The sequence below is a fragment of the Thalassophryne amazonica genome, chromosome 5 (assembly GCF_902500255.1).
Source record: "Thalassophryne amazonica chromosome 5, fThaAma1.1, whole genome shotgun sequence".
NCBI classification, from domain to species: Eukaryota; Metazoa; Chordata; class Actinopteri; order Batrachoidiformes; family Batrachoididae; genus Thalassophryne; species Thalassophryne amazonica.
The window spans coordinates 66164508-66181541 of NC_047107.1; the positions used below are offsets into that span (position 1 = coordinate 66164508).

The 17034-nt window shown below is 43.1% G+C and overlaps 1 protein-coding gene across 5 annotated transcripts in view; it reads left to right on the forward strand.

Moving 5' to 3' along the window:
- Nucleotides 1-17034, forward strand: part of trim36 (tripartite motif containing 36) — an 85328-nt gene that overhangs the window by 19586 nt on the left and 48708 nt on the right. For 3 of the 5 annotated variants that reach the window (XM_034170476.1, XM_034170480.1, XM_034170479.1), the window contains exon 2: nt 7600-7846. In XM_034170476.1, coding sequence (XP_034026367.1) covers nt 7600-7846 — 247 coding nt within the window. The remainder of the gene's footprint in view (nt 1-7599; nt 7847-17034) is intronic. The other 2 variants (XM_034170477.1, XM_034170481.1) reach the window with 1 other exon arrangement.

A 17034-nucleotide genomic window follows, 5' to 3' on the forward strand; every position in this document is an offset into this window, starting at 1 on the left:
AGTTCCGATAATTATCGAAGATAATGTTTTCATTATTGGATTATCTTTTTAGATAACTTTAAAAACCATTATCGGACTAATGATCTTGCAATACATTTTTGTACGATAATCTTTAGACCGATAACGTGGTAAATAAAGCCGAACAGCTACAAATATTTATAAAACTTAAAATCAGTTGAGCACCTACCTGCTAAATGTTTCGTAGCTGACGTGTAGTTCTACCCTCTGCAAAACGGAGAAGAGCTGCTTTAAGAAGAAACTGCTCTATCCTCTGCAGACAAAGGAGAACTGGTCCCACAAAAAAAACCTAATTTCTCTTAACTCTATACTGAAACGCGGGCAATATCACCCAGGTCATCCAGAGGCATACATTTTTAACTTTTGGTTCAACTTTTAACCAAACTAATTTCAGACAAGTTACTTAAATTGTCATGTCTGAAGTTTTTATAAAGTGAAAATATCATATGTTTTACTTTTAAAGTAATGCGCTAATTTTTTAAGGTTTTAGTGTGGATATATTCTGTGCCCAGCAGTGCATTATGGGTAGGATAGGGTAATCTCAGTACGTTCACAACATGAAAAATGCATTTGAAACACTCTGATCATGCTCTACGGACACCAGCATTAAACTCTAGTGCCTAAAACTCTCATGAATATATTCTCTGGGTTTATAGACATTGTTATTGTGTCTGCGTTTATTAAATTCCATGCATCTTAAATGTAGCAGACACAGATTATCTGGAATTTTGTTTTGGCAAGTTTTCAAGGTATCTACTGCCATCTACTGGCCAGTAGTGTTCATTCGCCCTATTGATGTATCCCATAATCCCTTGCATGGCAGAGAGTCACTGCAGTCAAACATATAGAGAATCAACACGCTGACAGTTGTAAATGAATATTATTCAACAAAAATATATATATATATTTTTATGCTTTTTGTCACGTTAATAAGACTGCTGCATGATACCCTAAAAACTTGCTAAAACAATTATAACAAATAATCCGTGTCTGTTACGTTTAATCTGCATGGAATTTAATAAACGCAAACCAAATTTCAGACATAATATATATATATTAGTCTTGAACAAATAGGACAAACAGTGTTGTAAAGAACAATAATCAAGACGTTAAAGAGCAAACTTCACTTTCCCCCAGAATGACATGATCAGGAAGTGATTGTAGCTCACAGCAACTCCTATTGAAAATAACGGAGAGACAGCCTGTGATTCTCCCATACTTGCATACAACAAACGCAATAACATCTAAAAACCCAGAAAATATATTCACGAGAGTTTTACACACAACATAAAAATAGTTTTGTTACGATGTTAATGGTGTTGTCCGTGTGCAGCGTGATCAGAGCATCTCATTGCAGTTCTCAATGTTGGAGATCTCACAGCGTGGCGACCTCTCCCAGGTTTTGCAAAATTTGAAACGTCAGTAGGGCGAATAGCTAACATTTATGTGTCAAGACAATATTGAGTGCATGTTTTACAATATAATAAAATGTGTGCACAATATAATAAACTGAGCGCGCATTCTCTCCACATGCAAAACATTTTGCAATGATGCTTCCAGGGGTCTGTAAAAATGCCTGTTTTTACAAATAAAAAAATGGAATATTTTACAAAAGCACAACACCAACACACGTCACATTGTGTTGGTTTACATAATGAATGACTCAACCAATCAGTGTTTAGCAGAAGAGGCACATTTTACCCAGAATCCTTTGCGATCTGTCCGTGTTTTTTACAAAACTTCAGAATTGGTGCATTATTCAACATTAAATGTATATGGTATATTTTAACTTTGTACAAATGACAGAACTGACATTAATGGAGTTATTCTATCAGTATTAATTTTATTTATACACCAAACCATAACTCAGCAGGGCTTTATTTTCCAAGACCTCCGCCTGAACGGAACGTTGTGATTGGGCAGAGAGCTGTGCTTTGCGGCTGCTCTCGGCTTGCGCCTGTGCTGGAAGCCATGTAGTAAACAAGAGCTTCCAGCAGGGGGCAAGATGTTCAAAGACAGAAGTGCAGGCTCATCGTTTGGGTCTTTCGCATTTGATACTACCAGAAGTGATCGTGGTGTTAAACTCAAATTCAGTTTGTTAGTAGTTGCAAATGTACCAGAGACAGTACTGGAATTTATCGGTCATCTGTAACTTCCGATACATTTTTGGGTGGTTTATCTTTATCAAAGATGACTTTTCAGTTATCTGATTATCAAAGTTAATTTTTTGGTTATCTGTGCCCACCAGTGTCAGTTACTAAAATAATGCATAATGCAGCTCTAGACTGAACCATTTACAAATTAAAGCGTTCACTCAGCTCAACTATGCTAAAAAGCTAAGCTAATGTTAGCCGAGCATTAAACCTTCAGCAATGTCACATTTTATTTTTAAATTATCCTCACCTCAGGGTAAGCTGTAGAACTAAGCTCCATTGGACAAACTGGGTGTTTGTATGTATCCAAAAGTGAGGAATTTCAGATTGAGTGGGTCTGCTACATCAGCCCGGCTCCATGTCTCGCTTTGGCCCAGAATGAGGCCTGAGTTCTGACTCCTTCGTGCATTTCTGCACGCTGTCGCGGTTTGATCAATGCCACCAAGTAATCAGTCCTTCCTCGGCTCAGTGTCACTCCAAAAAGTAGCTGAAAAAAGCTTCTCCCAGCAGGATGATGGGATACTTGTTCTACTGCTTGTTTGTTTTTTTGTGGTTCTACAGACACAAATCCAAGATGGCGATCGCTCAGCTTTTTCAAGTTGTCCTCCCCCTTGCTGCGTTGAATGTGTTTAATGCTCCTAAAGCGTCTGACGCAAACGGACATGTTAATGGAAGCCGATAATGCGTTCAGTCTGAAAGGCCCTTTAGTCAGCGTATGCTAAGTCCCGTTTCCACCGAGTGATTCGGGTCGGTAATGAGAGTCAGAATGGCTAAGTCTGGCTTGGTTTGTATTCCTACCGCCAACAGAATCCTTTTGTTTGGCAGGTGGAACACTTAAATATTGACGTGCGCAAACGCTGTTGCATGACGTCTCCACTCCACACGGAGGCAACAGTGTTATTTAATATTTTTGTCTTGGTGGATCATGGGATTTATTTTCATCACGTGCAGACTGCTGAGTCAAGTGATGGTTGTGGTAAGTGCTGCCATGAATGATTGCATCACTGTGGCTGTTTAAACTTTTAAGTGCTGGTTGCAGTCTGATATAGATTCCCCATTTGATCAGTCAGATGACGGGACCAATCAGACCGGGACACCGGCATCCTCAGGCTGAGAAATGGACCTGGAGCAGAAAACCACTGAGACTTGCTTCAAACACTACGTTTCCAGATATGACAAGGAACTACAGTATTTTCAGATGTCATTTTCCAAAATCAGGATGCTTTATGTGGATGATTTTTCATCAGTATTGCTGATGAATCCAACTGAAATGAATAGGTAGGATTAAGACTTTATATTTACTCTGTGTGACAGTTTTAAAATATTAAAACTGGTCTGTTTACATGAGGACTGCAACTTTCAGCCAGTCATTGGACAGCATTAATGGATGCATTTCCACTAATGAGAAAGTAAGGATTAACCAACTCGAAGCCGTGCATTATACAGTTTGAATGCAGGACGCGGAGTCTAAAACACCACGACGCGAAATCTGCTTATACCATGGTCCCACACAGTGAGCTAACACAGAAATATTTATTCAAGTTAACAAAACTTGATAAAAATGCATAAGTATTTGGGACTATTTTTATGCCAGTCAAGATATTTTCATCCTTGGCAACCGTTCTCCTTTCCCGTCTTCAATCTTGTCCAGTTTGTCCGATGTTAAATCTTTATGCCCTTACTTTTGCTGTTCTTCTTGTTTGATCTCCTCCTCTTCCCATTCCTCAAATGTTTTGTTTTGGCCAAAAATATTAAGATTCACTTGGAAATCCATGTTTTATCGCGTTTCTGTCATTCACCTGTCAAAACACAGCTGATCTGCGCCAACTGATTTGTCTGCTGCTATGGTGACGACCAGAGTAGAGCGATATTAGTGACTTAACTCGTCGAACTACGTGTACGTATACACGAAAATAATGCACGCCAGTTAAACATGGAATTCTCACTGACCATGGTATAAATTACAAGAAACGTGTCAGCAATCACGTTAATTTAACTTCAACTTAATGTCCCTCGTGTGTGGGACGTATGAGTCATATACTGCCATACATTGAAAATTTTAAGCATGCCCGAAATTTTTCAAGGTACTCGGCATATTACGACATCTATCAATGTGCTCTTAACTTCAAAAAAAAAAAAAGTACCCATAACTTATTAGATGTATACCCAGCGCTTTTAATATGGTCGGTATATGCTGGATAAACTGTCGAGGTGTGACAGGTATAAATTACATATAAACGCAATGGAGAACTTTGAAAGGGTCACGCCCATGTCAGTGTGATTGTGTGGCCACGAACTTGGTGTGCATATATGTGTGTGTTCTATGGGTTTATGGCAATATTGCCTTTGTCAAGTGCCTCACGAGTGTGAAAACATGGCTGGCATCTCGTTATACCATAGAGATCCAGTGCGTATTTGCGAGTGTTATTTGCTGTTGAATTGAAACAGTGGCTACAATGTGAGAAAATCGCATCAAATTAAACTGTGTGGTACTTAAATAATCCACCTGAGCTTGGCTGTTTTATTATACCACCCGGCATTGTGCCAGGATGTGCAACCGACAGAGTATGTATATACTGTATTCACCTGTCTGCAGGGCCAGGGCAGAGCATCAGCTCACCATTTTTAAGAAAGTTGGTTACGCACCCACCTGAAATTAAATTACAAGGAACACCACTACTACCACTCATCTTCAACCGCTTACTCCAATTAAGGGTCACAGGGGGGCTGGAGCCTATCCCAGTAGTTGTACACCCTGGACAGGGCACCAGTTTGTCGCAGGGCCTTACAAGGAATGCATTTAATGAATAAGAAAAAATGAATAAGCAAAAATGGACACACAGGTGATTTATTTGATGAAATCAGCCTTGAGCACTCCTATATTACACACACTGGACAAAGCCTGTGTGATGTCACCCATAGGTTTTCTATGATGACCTGTAACAGCTGATATGAAGCCCATTTTTGAAAACTGCCATGGTGGCTGCGCTAATTCTGGCTACATCACGATTAACCCATTAGTACATAAATGTGTGGGTTGGTTGTTTGAGTCCATGATAACTTTAACATTCATTAAAAATTTGCTGCTGCTGTAACAGAGCAGTAAACGTGTCCATGGGTGGCTCGGTGTGTGGTGAAAGAAGCCTGAATGTTCCCCCATCTTGGAGTCTGTACCAGTTAAATTAACAGTTTAACGTTGAATCATATTTTTGGGGACTGTGCTGTTTTTTTTTTTTGTGTGTGTGTGTGTGTGAACATTAAACATTTTGAGCTTATTTTCTCAGTAATCATGCATTAAAGGGGATTAACTGATCAGATCACAAATAGCGGTTTCACTTGGTATGACTATTGCAGCAGGTATGTCTTAGATGATCCATTAGCACAATTCACCATATAACAAGCCATATTATTCTAGGTGTCTGTAATAAAATGCTCCAGATGCAGCCCTCCACAACAGCTAGCAGCCACATTGAGCAGACAGTGAGTCGGAGCTCAGCTCAGCAGCTGTCACTCAGAGCAATCACGCCCTCAGTTATACATAACTTTATGGCTTAAAACATCTTAAACTAAGAAGTTAGGGCAGTTGTAATTTTTAATTTGTTTGAGGCTTCTTTAGAAGAAACCTGTGACTGCACCAATTCTGTTAGAAGTAAAAATCAGGGATTAAACAAGTCATTTTAGGCTTGATGGGTAATAAACTTCTGTCTTCTGTGACTCACTTGGACAGTCTCTGGGAGGTTCTCCCTCTGAAGGGAGAGGAGCCCATGGCCAGCAGCAGCTCTTCCAAGAAGCCACATCCTACCCTTCTCAAAGTCCTGGAAATGTGTAAATTGTGACCATAATCATGAAAGGTTCTAAACATAGCAGCTCTTACACCTGGCTGGGTTTGGTGCTTAATTTTAGGGAGTAGAAACGCTGTATGGCATGTTAATGGGTTGCGTAGGAGCTGTTTATGGCTTGGCAATATTTGTGACAAGTTCAAATTCATACTTGTTCAAACTTTTAGGGGGCATGATGTCCAATATTCACACTATGCAGTGAAAGGGTTCCCTTGTGCCATCTTGAGTTAGTAAGGAGCCTGCACTGCAGGCTACCAAGATTTCTGCAAACCGCAGTGTGCTCTGGGCTGTCGCAAGTTGAGTGTGGATAGGAATTTGACCGGGATTTGAAAAAGCCCTTGTGCTCAGTGGTGTGCCTTCACAGATTAGGTGCCAAACACAGCCAGGTGAGAGCTTCTTGTATAAATGGCCGAGTTGTGAGAGCTGCTTCACTGCTCGTATTACTACTGGTAGGGCTGTTCAGTCAAGAAGGTCTGCCAGAAGAGTTTAAATGGGTTAAACCCAAATCTTAACGTTTAAGACGTAGAAAATTAATAAAAAAAAAACTTGATTGATAAATATTCAGTTATCCATTTTCTGCCACTTTGCAAAATAACGAAGCACTCATTCCTTTCAGCACTCCTATATAAAAAAACACAATGCTAAAATAATTTCTGCTGTATGAGCATTGTGTTCTGTATAATTTGCAGTTGTTTAAGTAATTATTAGCTTCCAAAAACTGAGTTTGCAGCTAGCAACCAGACTGTACTGTCACGGTGCAGCTCTACTCTGATTGGCTGTCTCCCCCGCCAATCAAAAACTAAAACACTAACATCTGCTAAATGTCTTTTAAACCACTTCAGAGGTATTATTAGGTTCTATAAACGTTCTCAGTTTTAGAAGTTTTAGTTCTCGCTCACTTTTACGTAATATGACAGAGGATATATTTATACACAAATGAAAGTTTTGCACCAACCTGTGACATCACCACACTAATGACTGCTAAATGTTTTGTAAATCCTTCCAGAGGTGTTAGGTTACAAACACAGCATTTTCAGTTTTAGAAGTGTTTATTTCTTGCTAGCTTTTACATAATATGAGAAAGGTGTTATTTCTAGCCAAAAAATTAAGCGAAGTTACCACTTAGTGAAGCAGGAAGCGACGTCACCACGTTCATGCACTAACGTCCGTGAGTTCAGGCATTAAAATTGGGTACAGAATGTGACATTTTACCATCTTAAAATCGCTTAAGATTAGACATGTTTAAACTTGTCCAAGGTCTGTGTCCCAAGAATGTTCCCTGTGAATTTGAAGACTGTGGCAGTAATAGAACTGGACGTATGCTGTATACGGATGGACGCCAGGTCTACACAATACCCGTTGGCCATATATTGGCCTCAGGTAAAAATGGATAAAAGAACATTTGAGAAGCTGGAATCGGCTTGTTTTGCGTTTTCTTTTAAAATTACTTTAGCTGTCAGCAATAACAGGCTTGAACACCAGAGATGGAATTGGATTTAAGGTGATTCTTTTATGAAAATTGAAAATGAATAATGTATTGGTGCAAACTTTACCGCAGCAGGTTTCAATAAACACATCTCGATCTCCAGGTCCCAATCAAGAACATCGAGAGGGAGCTGATCTGCCCAATATGCAAGGAGCTCTTCACTCACCCTCTGATCCTGCCCTGTCAGCATAGTGTTTGTCACAAGTGTGTCAAAGAGCTGTTGATGCTGAATCATGAGGACTCTTTCGATGCTGGGTCCGAGTGCTCCCTACCTGGCAGCCCCAGATCCAGGGTGCCTTCACCGTCCATGGAGAGGCTAGACAGGATTGTGCGATCAGGTGGGTCACGGGGTAAGCAACCGAAAATACCTCAAATGCCAAGGTTTCTTAAATTTTTCTCAACATTTGAAAGCATTTCCTAGCTGTGTCTGGGTATTAATGGGAACAGTAACGTTTTGTTCCTCGGCACTTTGCTCAACCTGATTATGTGAGCTGAAGAGGACTAAAAAAGCTTGTTCATAGGTCAGGATAAGCAAGAATCTGATTTATTAAGCATTCTGAGTCATGGGCCGGAAGCAGATGGATATATGTGTAGCATTAACATCCTGTTACCTTGTTTCATTCATAATGGTTTGTTTTTTTTTGTTTTTTTTTTCCCTGCTGTGGTATCAGTGGATGCATTCAACCAAGCAGTTTGTCTTGCTTAAGGATCTAAGCTGTGTATGTAAGACACTGGCCCTTCCACGCAGGCACACATTTAGGCTTATCTACATAAGTTTTCTTTCTTTCTTTTTTTTTTTATCGTTTTGGCATTTTATCAACACGTGAACTCTTTTGGGCAGCCGAACATGACACCCCAGTTACTGTTGGGACAGCAACTTGCAGCATCAACTAATAAGCTGTCATCATGACAGGCAAAATAATTTTAAATGAATACTTTTTCCACATTTCTGTACAGTGCATTCAGTTTGGCTTGATTGTGTGCAATTTTTATTTTAACTGCCATGAGCCTGACTGCACCAAACACACACCTCGTGTGGAATGTGCTAATATATAATAGGTACATTAATATTGACGTGGACTTGCCATCAGTTTTCTTTTTCAGTATGGTGCTCCAGTTACTGTCCTGGCACACCAGGACTGAACTGAACAGTCATGACTTTCTTTCAGTCCCTGTAATGTGTGTTTTTTTGGGGTTTTTTTTTTTATGTTTTTCATGACTGTTTTCCAGCTGTAGAAGTCCAGTGAAAGGTGCTAATTATCCAGTGGTCATTTTTCTGCTGCTTTGATGCCAACCACTTAAATGGGAGAGAAATATACAATAGCTTCTCCGTCTTCCAGCTGTAGAAAGTCCAGTAAATGACAGGAAAATCATGTGTGCTCTCACAACATACAGCACCACCTACAGGCCTGGCATATGTATTACAAATTTAGTCAATTTGAGCATTTTAGTGTGGATGCATATAAATTGTGAAACGGTGCTATTTGTGGAATTTCAAAACAAAGATCATTTTGTAGACGAGGCCTATAATTGAGACTGCACTTATAAAGGAATGTTTAAAAGTGGAAACAATGACCCTATTGGTGCTGTCCTTTGAACGAGTAACATGATTGTTTTTCTGAGCTGGATAGTGGGGTGTGTGTTGTTCTGGCTTAAGTAGAAAAACTTAAGCTGTAGTTTTTTTTCTCAAAATAAATGTTGACAAGTTCTCAGCCCAAATTGTCGTCTTCTGTTCCAAACAGCCCTGGGGCATCAAATAACCTGGCCCTCCTCCCCGTCCGTGTGTGTATACACACACAGTGGTGACCACAGCTAACGGAAAACTTAGCTTTGATAACCATTAATCCGCTAACTGAAAAGTTGATGTTTATACAGAAACTGCAAAAAAAAATTAGCGGAAGTTACTGTTAACTTTTAGTATCGACTCAGCCGCAGCCATATTAGATTACACTGTCGACTACTGATGAGCCGGTTGAGTTTAAGCACCACAGGGGCTGCTGGGTAAATTCAAGTCGCATATCCCACACATTGCCAGGATCACAAACGCACAAAAAATAAAACCCCCAAACACTGTCATCTTTTATCAAAAGCAGTTAATCACAGTATTACGTCAGTTTAGTATATTTATAAACTGTTAACAGAGCTATGGCTGACCCATATTACATTCACAAATGCACAAAAATAAATTAATAAAATCCCAAACTGTCATTGTCTTTATAGAAAGCAGTAAATCGCATTACTAATCATCAGTCTATCTCTATCATATCTATAAACTGTTACAGGAATGGCTCCCCTGTGTTGCGTTCATAAACATGACAGAACTAATGCACGAAAAATAAAACCCCAAACACTTATCTTTATCAAAGGCAGTAAATCGCAGTATTAAGTCAGTTTATCTGTACATTATAGTTATAACTTTAATGGCTCACCCATATTGCGTATAAAGACAACAGTTCCTGTTTATAAACTGGAACTAACGTATGATTTCAGGGCTTACAAACACTTTTGAATGTTAAACTTTTCTCACTTTACCAGCCCCCCAAAAAATAAATGTTAGCGGAACCAAATTTAGTGAAGCTAATTGGTCCGCTGATGGTTTTCAAAGATGGTTGAAAAGCTAATCTAACGAAAAAGTTAGATTAGCATTTACGCAGATTAGCAGAAATGTGCCCACCACTGTGTGTGTGTGTGTGTGTGTGTGTGTATACACACACACACTTCTGAACAGGCATGCATTTTATGTCCTCATTACAAAACAAAGCACACCTAAGCTGCTTCAAAAAAAAAGCACAACTAAAGGCACCTTGACACTTGCATGAATTCAATCCCTGCACTGCTACGTAATTCGTCATGCCATTGTGTCCGCTTGATGCCATTAATCCATCCATTCATTTTCTTCAGCTTTATTTGGAGTCGGGTCACGGGGGCAGCAGCTCAAGCAAAGCCGCCCAGACCTCCCCATCCACACACAACCTCCCCCAGCTCCTCCGGGGGAACCCCAAGGCGTTCCCAAGCCAGCCGAGAGACGTAGTCCCTCCAGCGTGTCCTGGGTCTTCCCCGGGGCCTCCTCCCGATGGGACGTGCCTGGAACACCTCTCCAGCGAGGCATCCGGAAAAGATGCCTGAGCCACCTCAACTGGCTCCTTTCGACGTGGAGGAGTAGCGGCTCCTCCCGAGTGACTGACCTCCTCACCCTATCTCTAAGGGAGCGCCCAGCCACCTTGCGGAGGAAACTCATCTCGTCCACTTGTACTCGCGATCTCGTTCTTTCGGTCATGAGCCAAATCTCATGACCATAGGTGAGGATTGGAACGTAGATCGATCGGTAAATCGAGAGCTTTGCCCCCCCCACTCAGCTCTCTTCACCACGACGGTCCGATACAGCGACTGCATCACTGCAGATGCTGCACCGATCCGTCTGTCGATCGCACGCTCCATCCGTCCCTCATTTGTGAACAAGACCCCGAGATACTTAAACTCTTCCACTTGAGGCAAGGACACTCCACCAACCTGAAGAGGGCAAAGCACCTTTTCCCGGTCAAGAACCATGGCTTCGGATTTGGAGGTGCTGATTTTCATCCCAGACGCTTCACACTCGGCTGCGAACCGCCCCAGTGCACAGTGAAGGTCCTGATTTGACGAAGCCAACAGAACATCGTCTGCAAACAGCAGAGACGAGGTTTTGTGGTTCCCAAACCAGACCCCGTCTACACCCTGGCTGTGCCTAGAAATTCTGTCCATAAAGATAATGAACAGAACCGGTGACAAAAGGCAGCCCTGGCAGAGGCCAACGTGCACTGGAAACAGTTTTGACTTACTACCGGCAATGTGAACCAAGCTCCTGCTGCGGTTGTACAGGGACTGGATAGCCCTTAGCAAAGGACCCCGTACTCCCGGAGCACCCCCCACAGGGTGCCCCGAGGGACACAGTCGAACGCCTTCTCGAGATCCACAAAGCACATGTGGACTGGTTGGGCGAACTCCCATGAACCCTCGAGCACCCGATGGAGTGTTTAGAGCTGGTCCAGTGTGCCACGACCAGGACGAAAACCACACTGCTCCTCCTGAATCCGTGGTTCGACTATCGGTCGAATTCTCCTCTCCACTACTCTGGAATAGACCTTACGGGGGAGGCTGAGGAGTGTGATCCCCCTTCTTAAACAGAGGGACCACCACCCCGGTCTGCCAATCCAGAGGCACCGTCCCTGACCGTCACGCGATGCTGCAGATGTGGCATCACCCGTGTTGGCCTCTCTTCATTGGCTTCCTGTTAATTCTAGAATAGAATTTAAAATTCTTCTTCTTACTTATAAGGTTTTGAATAATCAGGTCCCATCTTATCTCAGGGACCTCGTAGTACCATATCACCCTAATAGAGCGCTTCGCTCTCAGACTGCAGGCTTACTTGTAGTTCCTAGGGTTTGTAAGAGTAGAATGGGAGGCAGAGCCTTCAGCTTTCAGGCTCCTCTCCTGTGGAACCAGCTCCCAATTCAGATCAGGGAGACAGATACCCTCTCTACTTTTAAGATTAGGCTTAAAACTTTCCTTTTCGCTAAGGCTTATAGTTAGGGCTGGATCGGGTGACCCTGGACTATCCCTTGGTTATGCTGCTTTAGACGTAGACTGTGGGGGGGTTCCCATGATGCACTGTTTCTTTCTCTTTTTGCTCTGTATGCATCACTCCGCATTTAATCATTAGTGATCGATCTCTGCCCCCCTCCACAGCATGTCTTTTTCCTGGTTCTTTCCCTCAGCCCCAACCAGTCTCAGCAGAAGACTGCCCCTCCCTGAGCCTGGTTCTGCTGGAGGTTTCTTCCTGTTAAGAGGGAGTTTTTCCTTCCCACTGTTGCCAAGTGCTTGCTCACAGGGGGTCGTTTTGACCGTTGGGGTTTTTCATGATTGTTGTATGGCCTTGCCTTACAATATAAAGCGCCTTGGGGCAACTGTTTGTTGTGATTTGGCGCTATATAAAAAAAAAGTTGATTGATTGATTGATGTGTGTCAGCCAAGACAGTCCCACAAACATCCAGAGACTTTAGGTACTGAGGACTGATTTCATCCACCCTAGGAGCCTTGCCACCGAGGAGCTTTCTAACCACCTCGGTGACTTCGGCCTGGGTAATGGATGAGTCTGTCTCTGAGTCCCCAGTCGCCTTCCTCTTCAGAAGATGTGACAATGGCATTGAGGAGATCCTGGAAGTATTCCTTCCACCGCCCGACAACATCCCCAGTCAGGGTCAACAGCTCCCCACCCGCACCGTAGACAGTGCTGATGGAGAGCTGCTTCCGCCTCCTGAGGCGTCTGATGGTTTGCCAGAATTTCTTCGAGGGTGACCGATAGTCCTCCTCCATGGCCTCTGCGACCGCACGGGCTGCGGCACGCTTGGCCTGCCGGTACTTGTCAGCTGCCTCTGGGGTCCCACCTACCAACAGAGACAAGTAGGACTCCTTCTTCAGCTTGACAGCATCCCTTACTTCCGGTGTCCACCACCGGGTTCGGGGATTACCGCCGCGACAGGCACCAGAGACCTTGTGACCACAGCTACGAGCGGCCGCATCGGCAGTGGAGGTGGAGAACATGGTCCACTCGGACTCCGTGTCTCCAACCTCCCCTGGGATCTGGGAAAAGCTCTCCCGGAGGTGGGAGTTGAAGGCCTCCCTGACAGAGGGTTCCACCAGTCGTTCCCAGCAGACCCATACGAAATGTTTGGGCCTGCCAGGTCTGACCGGCTTCTTCCCCTCCCAGCGGATCCAACTCATCACCAGGTGGTGGTCGGTCGACAGCTCAGCCCCTCTCTCCACTCGTGTCCAAGACACGTGGCCAAAGGCCAGATGATAAGACTACAAAGTCGATCATCGACCTCCGTCTCAGGGTGTCCTGATGCCACGTGCACTTATGGACACCCTTGTGCTCAAACATGGTGTTCGTGATGGACAAACTGTGACTAGCACAGAAGTCCAACAACTGAACACCACTTGGGTTCAGATCGGGGAGGCCGTGCTTCCCAATCACCCCCCCTCCAGGTCTCACTGTCGCCGCCCACGTGGGTGTTGAAATCCCCCAGGAGAACAATGGAGTCCCCAGTCGGAGCGCTATCTAGTACCCCTCCCAGGGACTCCAAGAAGGTCGGGTACTCGGCACTGCCGCTCAGCCCGTAGGCCAAGACAACAGTCCCCGACCCGAAGGTGTAGGGATACGAACCTCTCGTTCACTGGAGTGAACTCCAACACATAGTGACTGAGCTGGGGAGCAATAAGCAATGCGTCCCAGCTCTCCACCTCTCCCCGTGGGCAACACCAGAAAGTGGAGCGTCCAGCCCCTCTCCAGGAGTTGGATACCAGAGCCCAAGCTGTGCGTGGAGGTGAGCGCGGCTATCTCTGGTTGGTATCTCTCAACCTCCCGCACAAGCTCATGCTCCTTCCCCCCCCAGCGAGGTGACATTCCATGTCCCAACAGCCAGGGGCTGTGAGCGCGGACCGGGCCTCCCGGCCACCAGCCCTCAACCGCCACCCAATCCTCTCTGCACCTGACCCCCATGGCCCCCCTCTGCAGGTGGTGAACCCACAGGAGGGCGGGCCCATGTTGCTCTTTCGGGTTGAGCCCGTCCGGGCCCCATGGGCTAAGGCCCAACCACCAGGCGCTCGCGCGCGAGCCCCAACTCCAGCCCTGGCTCCAGGGTGGGGCCCCGGCACCGCCATACCGGGCGACATCTCGGTCCTTCATTTTTTTTTTTTACAATACTGGTCATGGGAGCTTCTGAACTGCCCTTAGTCTGACCCGTCACTCCCCCTCTAGCCGCCACCTTTGTGCCCCTTGTAGGGTCTCCCAAGGCAAACAGGTCCCGCTTGATGCTATGCTATATAAAATAATTTTGTAGCTGATCCCATCTGCTACCAGTACTTGGTGGCTGAAACCATTCTCTCATTGCTCCCAGAATCAGAGAAATTATCTACAGTTGCAGGTTCTCGTGCGCATCGCGTGGTGAACAAATTTACAATCTGGTCTCAAAGGTAATTTATAATATATTGTAATGGATTGGTAAAACAGTTGCTTTTTCATTCCTTCTTGTGAGTTAGATAATGTATCTGTTAAATTAAGTTTACTGTAGCTGTAACATCTCGTCATAATCGTTCAGATGCACTGTGCACAATAACAGGGACAGTTTTCAACAAGGCTGTGCAATGTTCACAAAATGAATGCGTGCCAGAAGTTTTGAACATTCAAAATTTTCTTTCTGCACTGGTTTACAGCAGTGCACAGTTTACAACACATTTATTCATTGGCACACCAGATTGTGTGCTCGTGCGCAGATCAAATTTGTGCAAGTGTCAAGGTCCCTTAAGATATAGACGGGGAGTGCAGGTAGCTGCATTAAACAATCACAGCATTTTAAATTCTTGATGTCGCACTTGGGTTTGTTGCAGCCAAGTTTGAGCATAGGTCCACAGCTGTGCTCTGAATACATCATGGTAGCACACAAGGCTGTCTGTCTGGTTTTGAGGGCTCTGGGCTGCATGCCATTTTCCACAAAGCTCTCATTGGTACACTCCTTTTGACAGTACAAGGCATTGTAGGAGTGGATATAAATAGTCATATCACTGTAATGCTGTTTGGGATTATTATTATTATTATTATTTTTTAGGCTTGAGGTTGAAGATTACTTCAATGTGGTACTGTAGAGGCATTCACTGAGTGACAATGAGACAAATTGCCTCAAACCATATAAGTAAATGTTTTGAAATTAAACACTTGTAGTACCTATTCAACTTGAAATTGTATTCCTCTGCATTAGTACCATACATAAACATTGTGAGTCCTACACCAGAAAGAAGTGAACTATAAATGTAGTTCTGTCGAGTTGTTAGAATTAATGGCCACCTAAATATGAAATTCGTGAAAACAAATTTTGAGCATTACTATATATGAGAGCTGGGCATCAATTAGAACATTTTAATCGCATCGTTATATGCAAAATTAAAAAATGAATTCAAAAGTAGTGTATAGCACAATTTTATTTTAAATAATCTGCCATATGAACTATGGGCGTGATTTGGTGGGTGATAGGGGGACTTGTCCCCCCACCTTTTCAACCAGGGGGGACAGAATATGGTATGTCCCCCCCCACCTTCTGGCATATGTGTTTACTTGAAACATGCTATGTCAGTCTTACAGTAGTGTTCAGAATAATAGTAGTGCTATGTGAATAAAAAGATTAATCCAGGTTTTGGGTATATTTCTTATTGTTACATGGGAAACGAGGTACCAGTAGATTTAGTAGAGTCTCACAAATCCAACAAGACCAAGCATTCATGATATGCACACTCTTAAGGCTATGAAATTGGGCTATTAGTAAAAAAAAAAAGTAGAAAAGGGGGTGTTCACAATAATAGTAGCAAAATAGTAGAAAATGGAAAACAACCATCAAAATGGATAGAAGAATAACCAGAATGGCAAAGGCTCACCCATTGATCAGCTCCAGGATGATCAAAGACAGTCTGGCATTGCCTGTAAGTGCTCTGACAGTTAGACACCTGTGTGAAGCTAATTTATGTGCAAGAATCCCCCGCAAAGTCCCTCTGTTAAATAAGACGTGCAGAAGAGGTTACAATTTGCCAAAGAACACATCAACTGGCCTAAAGAGAAATGGAGGAATATTTTGTGGACTGATGAGAGAAACTGTTCTTTTTGGGTCCAAGGGCCACAGACAGCCTGTGAGACTACCGCCAAACTCTGAATTCAAGCCACAGTTCACAGTGAAGACAGTGAAGTATGGTGGTACAAGCATCATGATATGGGCATGTTTCTCCTACTATGATGTTGGGCCTATATATCGCATACCAGGTATCATGGATCAGTTTGGATATGTCAAAATACTTGAAGAGGTCATGTTGCCTTATGCTCAAGAAGATATGCCCTTGAAATGGATGTTTCAACAAGACAATGACCCCAAGCACACTAGTAAACAAGCAAAATCTTGGTTCCAAACCAACAAAATGAATTCCTCGCAGATGTGAAGAAATCATGAAAAACTGTAGTTATACAACTACATACTAGTTTAGTGATTCACAGGATTGCTAAAAAAGCAGTTTGAACATACGTTTTGAGTTTGTAGCGTCAACAGCAGATGCTACTATTATTGTGAACCTCCTTTTCTGCTTTTTTTTTTTTTTTTTTTTTTTTTTTTTTTTTTTTTTTTTTACACTAATAGCCCAGTTTCATAGCTTTAAGTGTGCATATCATGAATGCTTGGTCTTGTTGGATTTGTGAGAATCTACTGGTACCTTGTTTCCCATGCAACAATAAGAAATATACTCAAAACCTGGATTAATCTTTTTAGTCACATAGCACTACTATTATTCTGAACACTACTGTATGTGCAAACCATGTCAGTCTTATGCGCAAAACCATGTCATAATAGTATTTTTGTTTCTGCAAGTTTGTATTTTTAGCAGCATTGACTTGTTTACAACACCTGTTTCTTGTTTGTCACATTCTGAATTTTCTGGGACTGCATCTGCCCAGATTTGAAACCAAAAA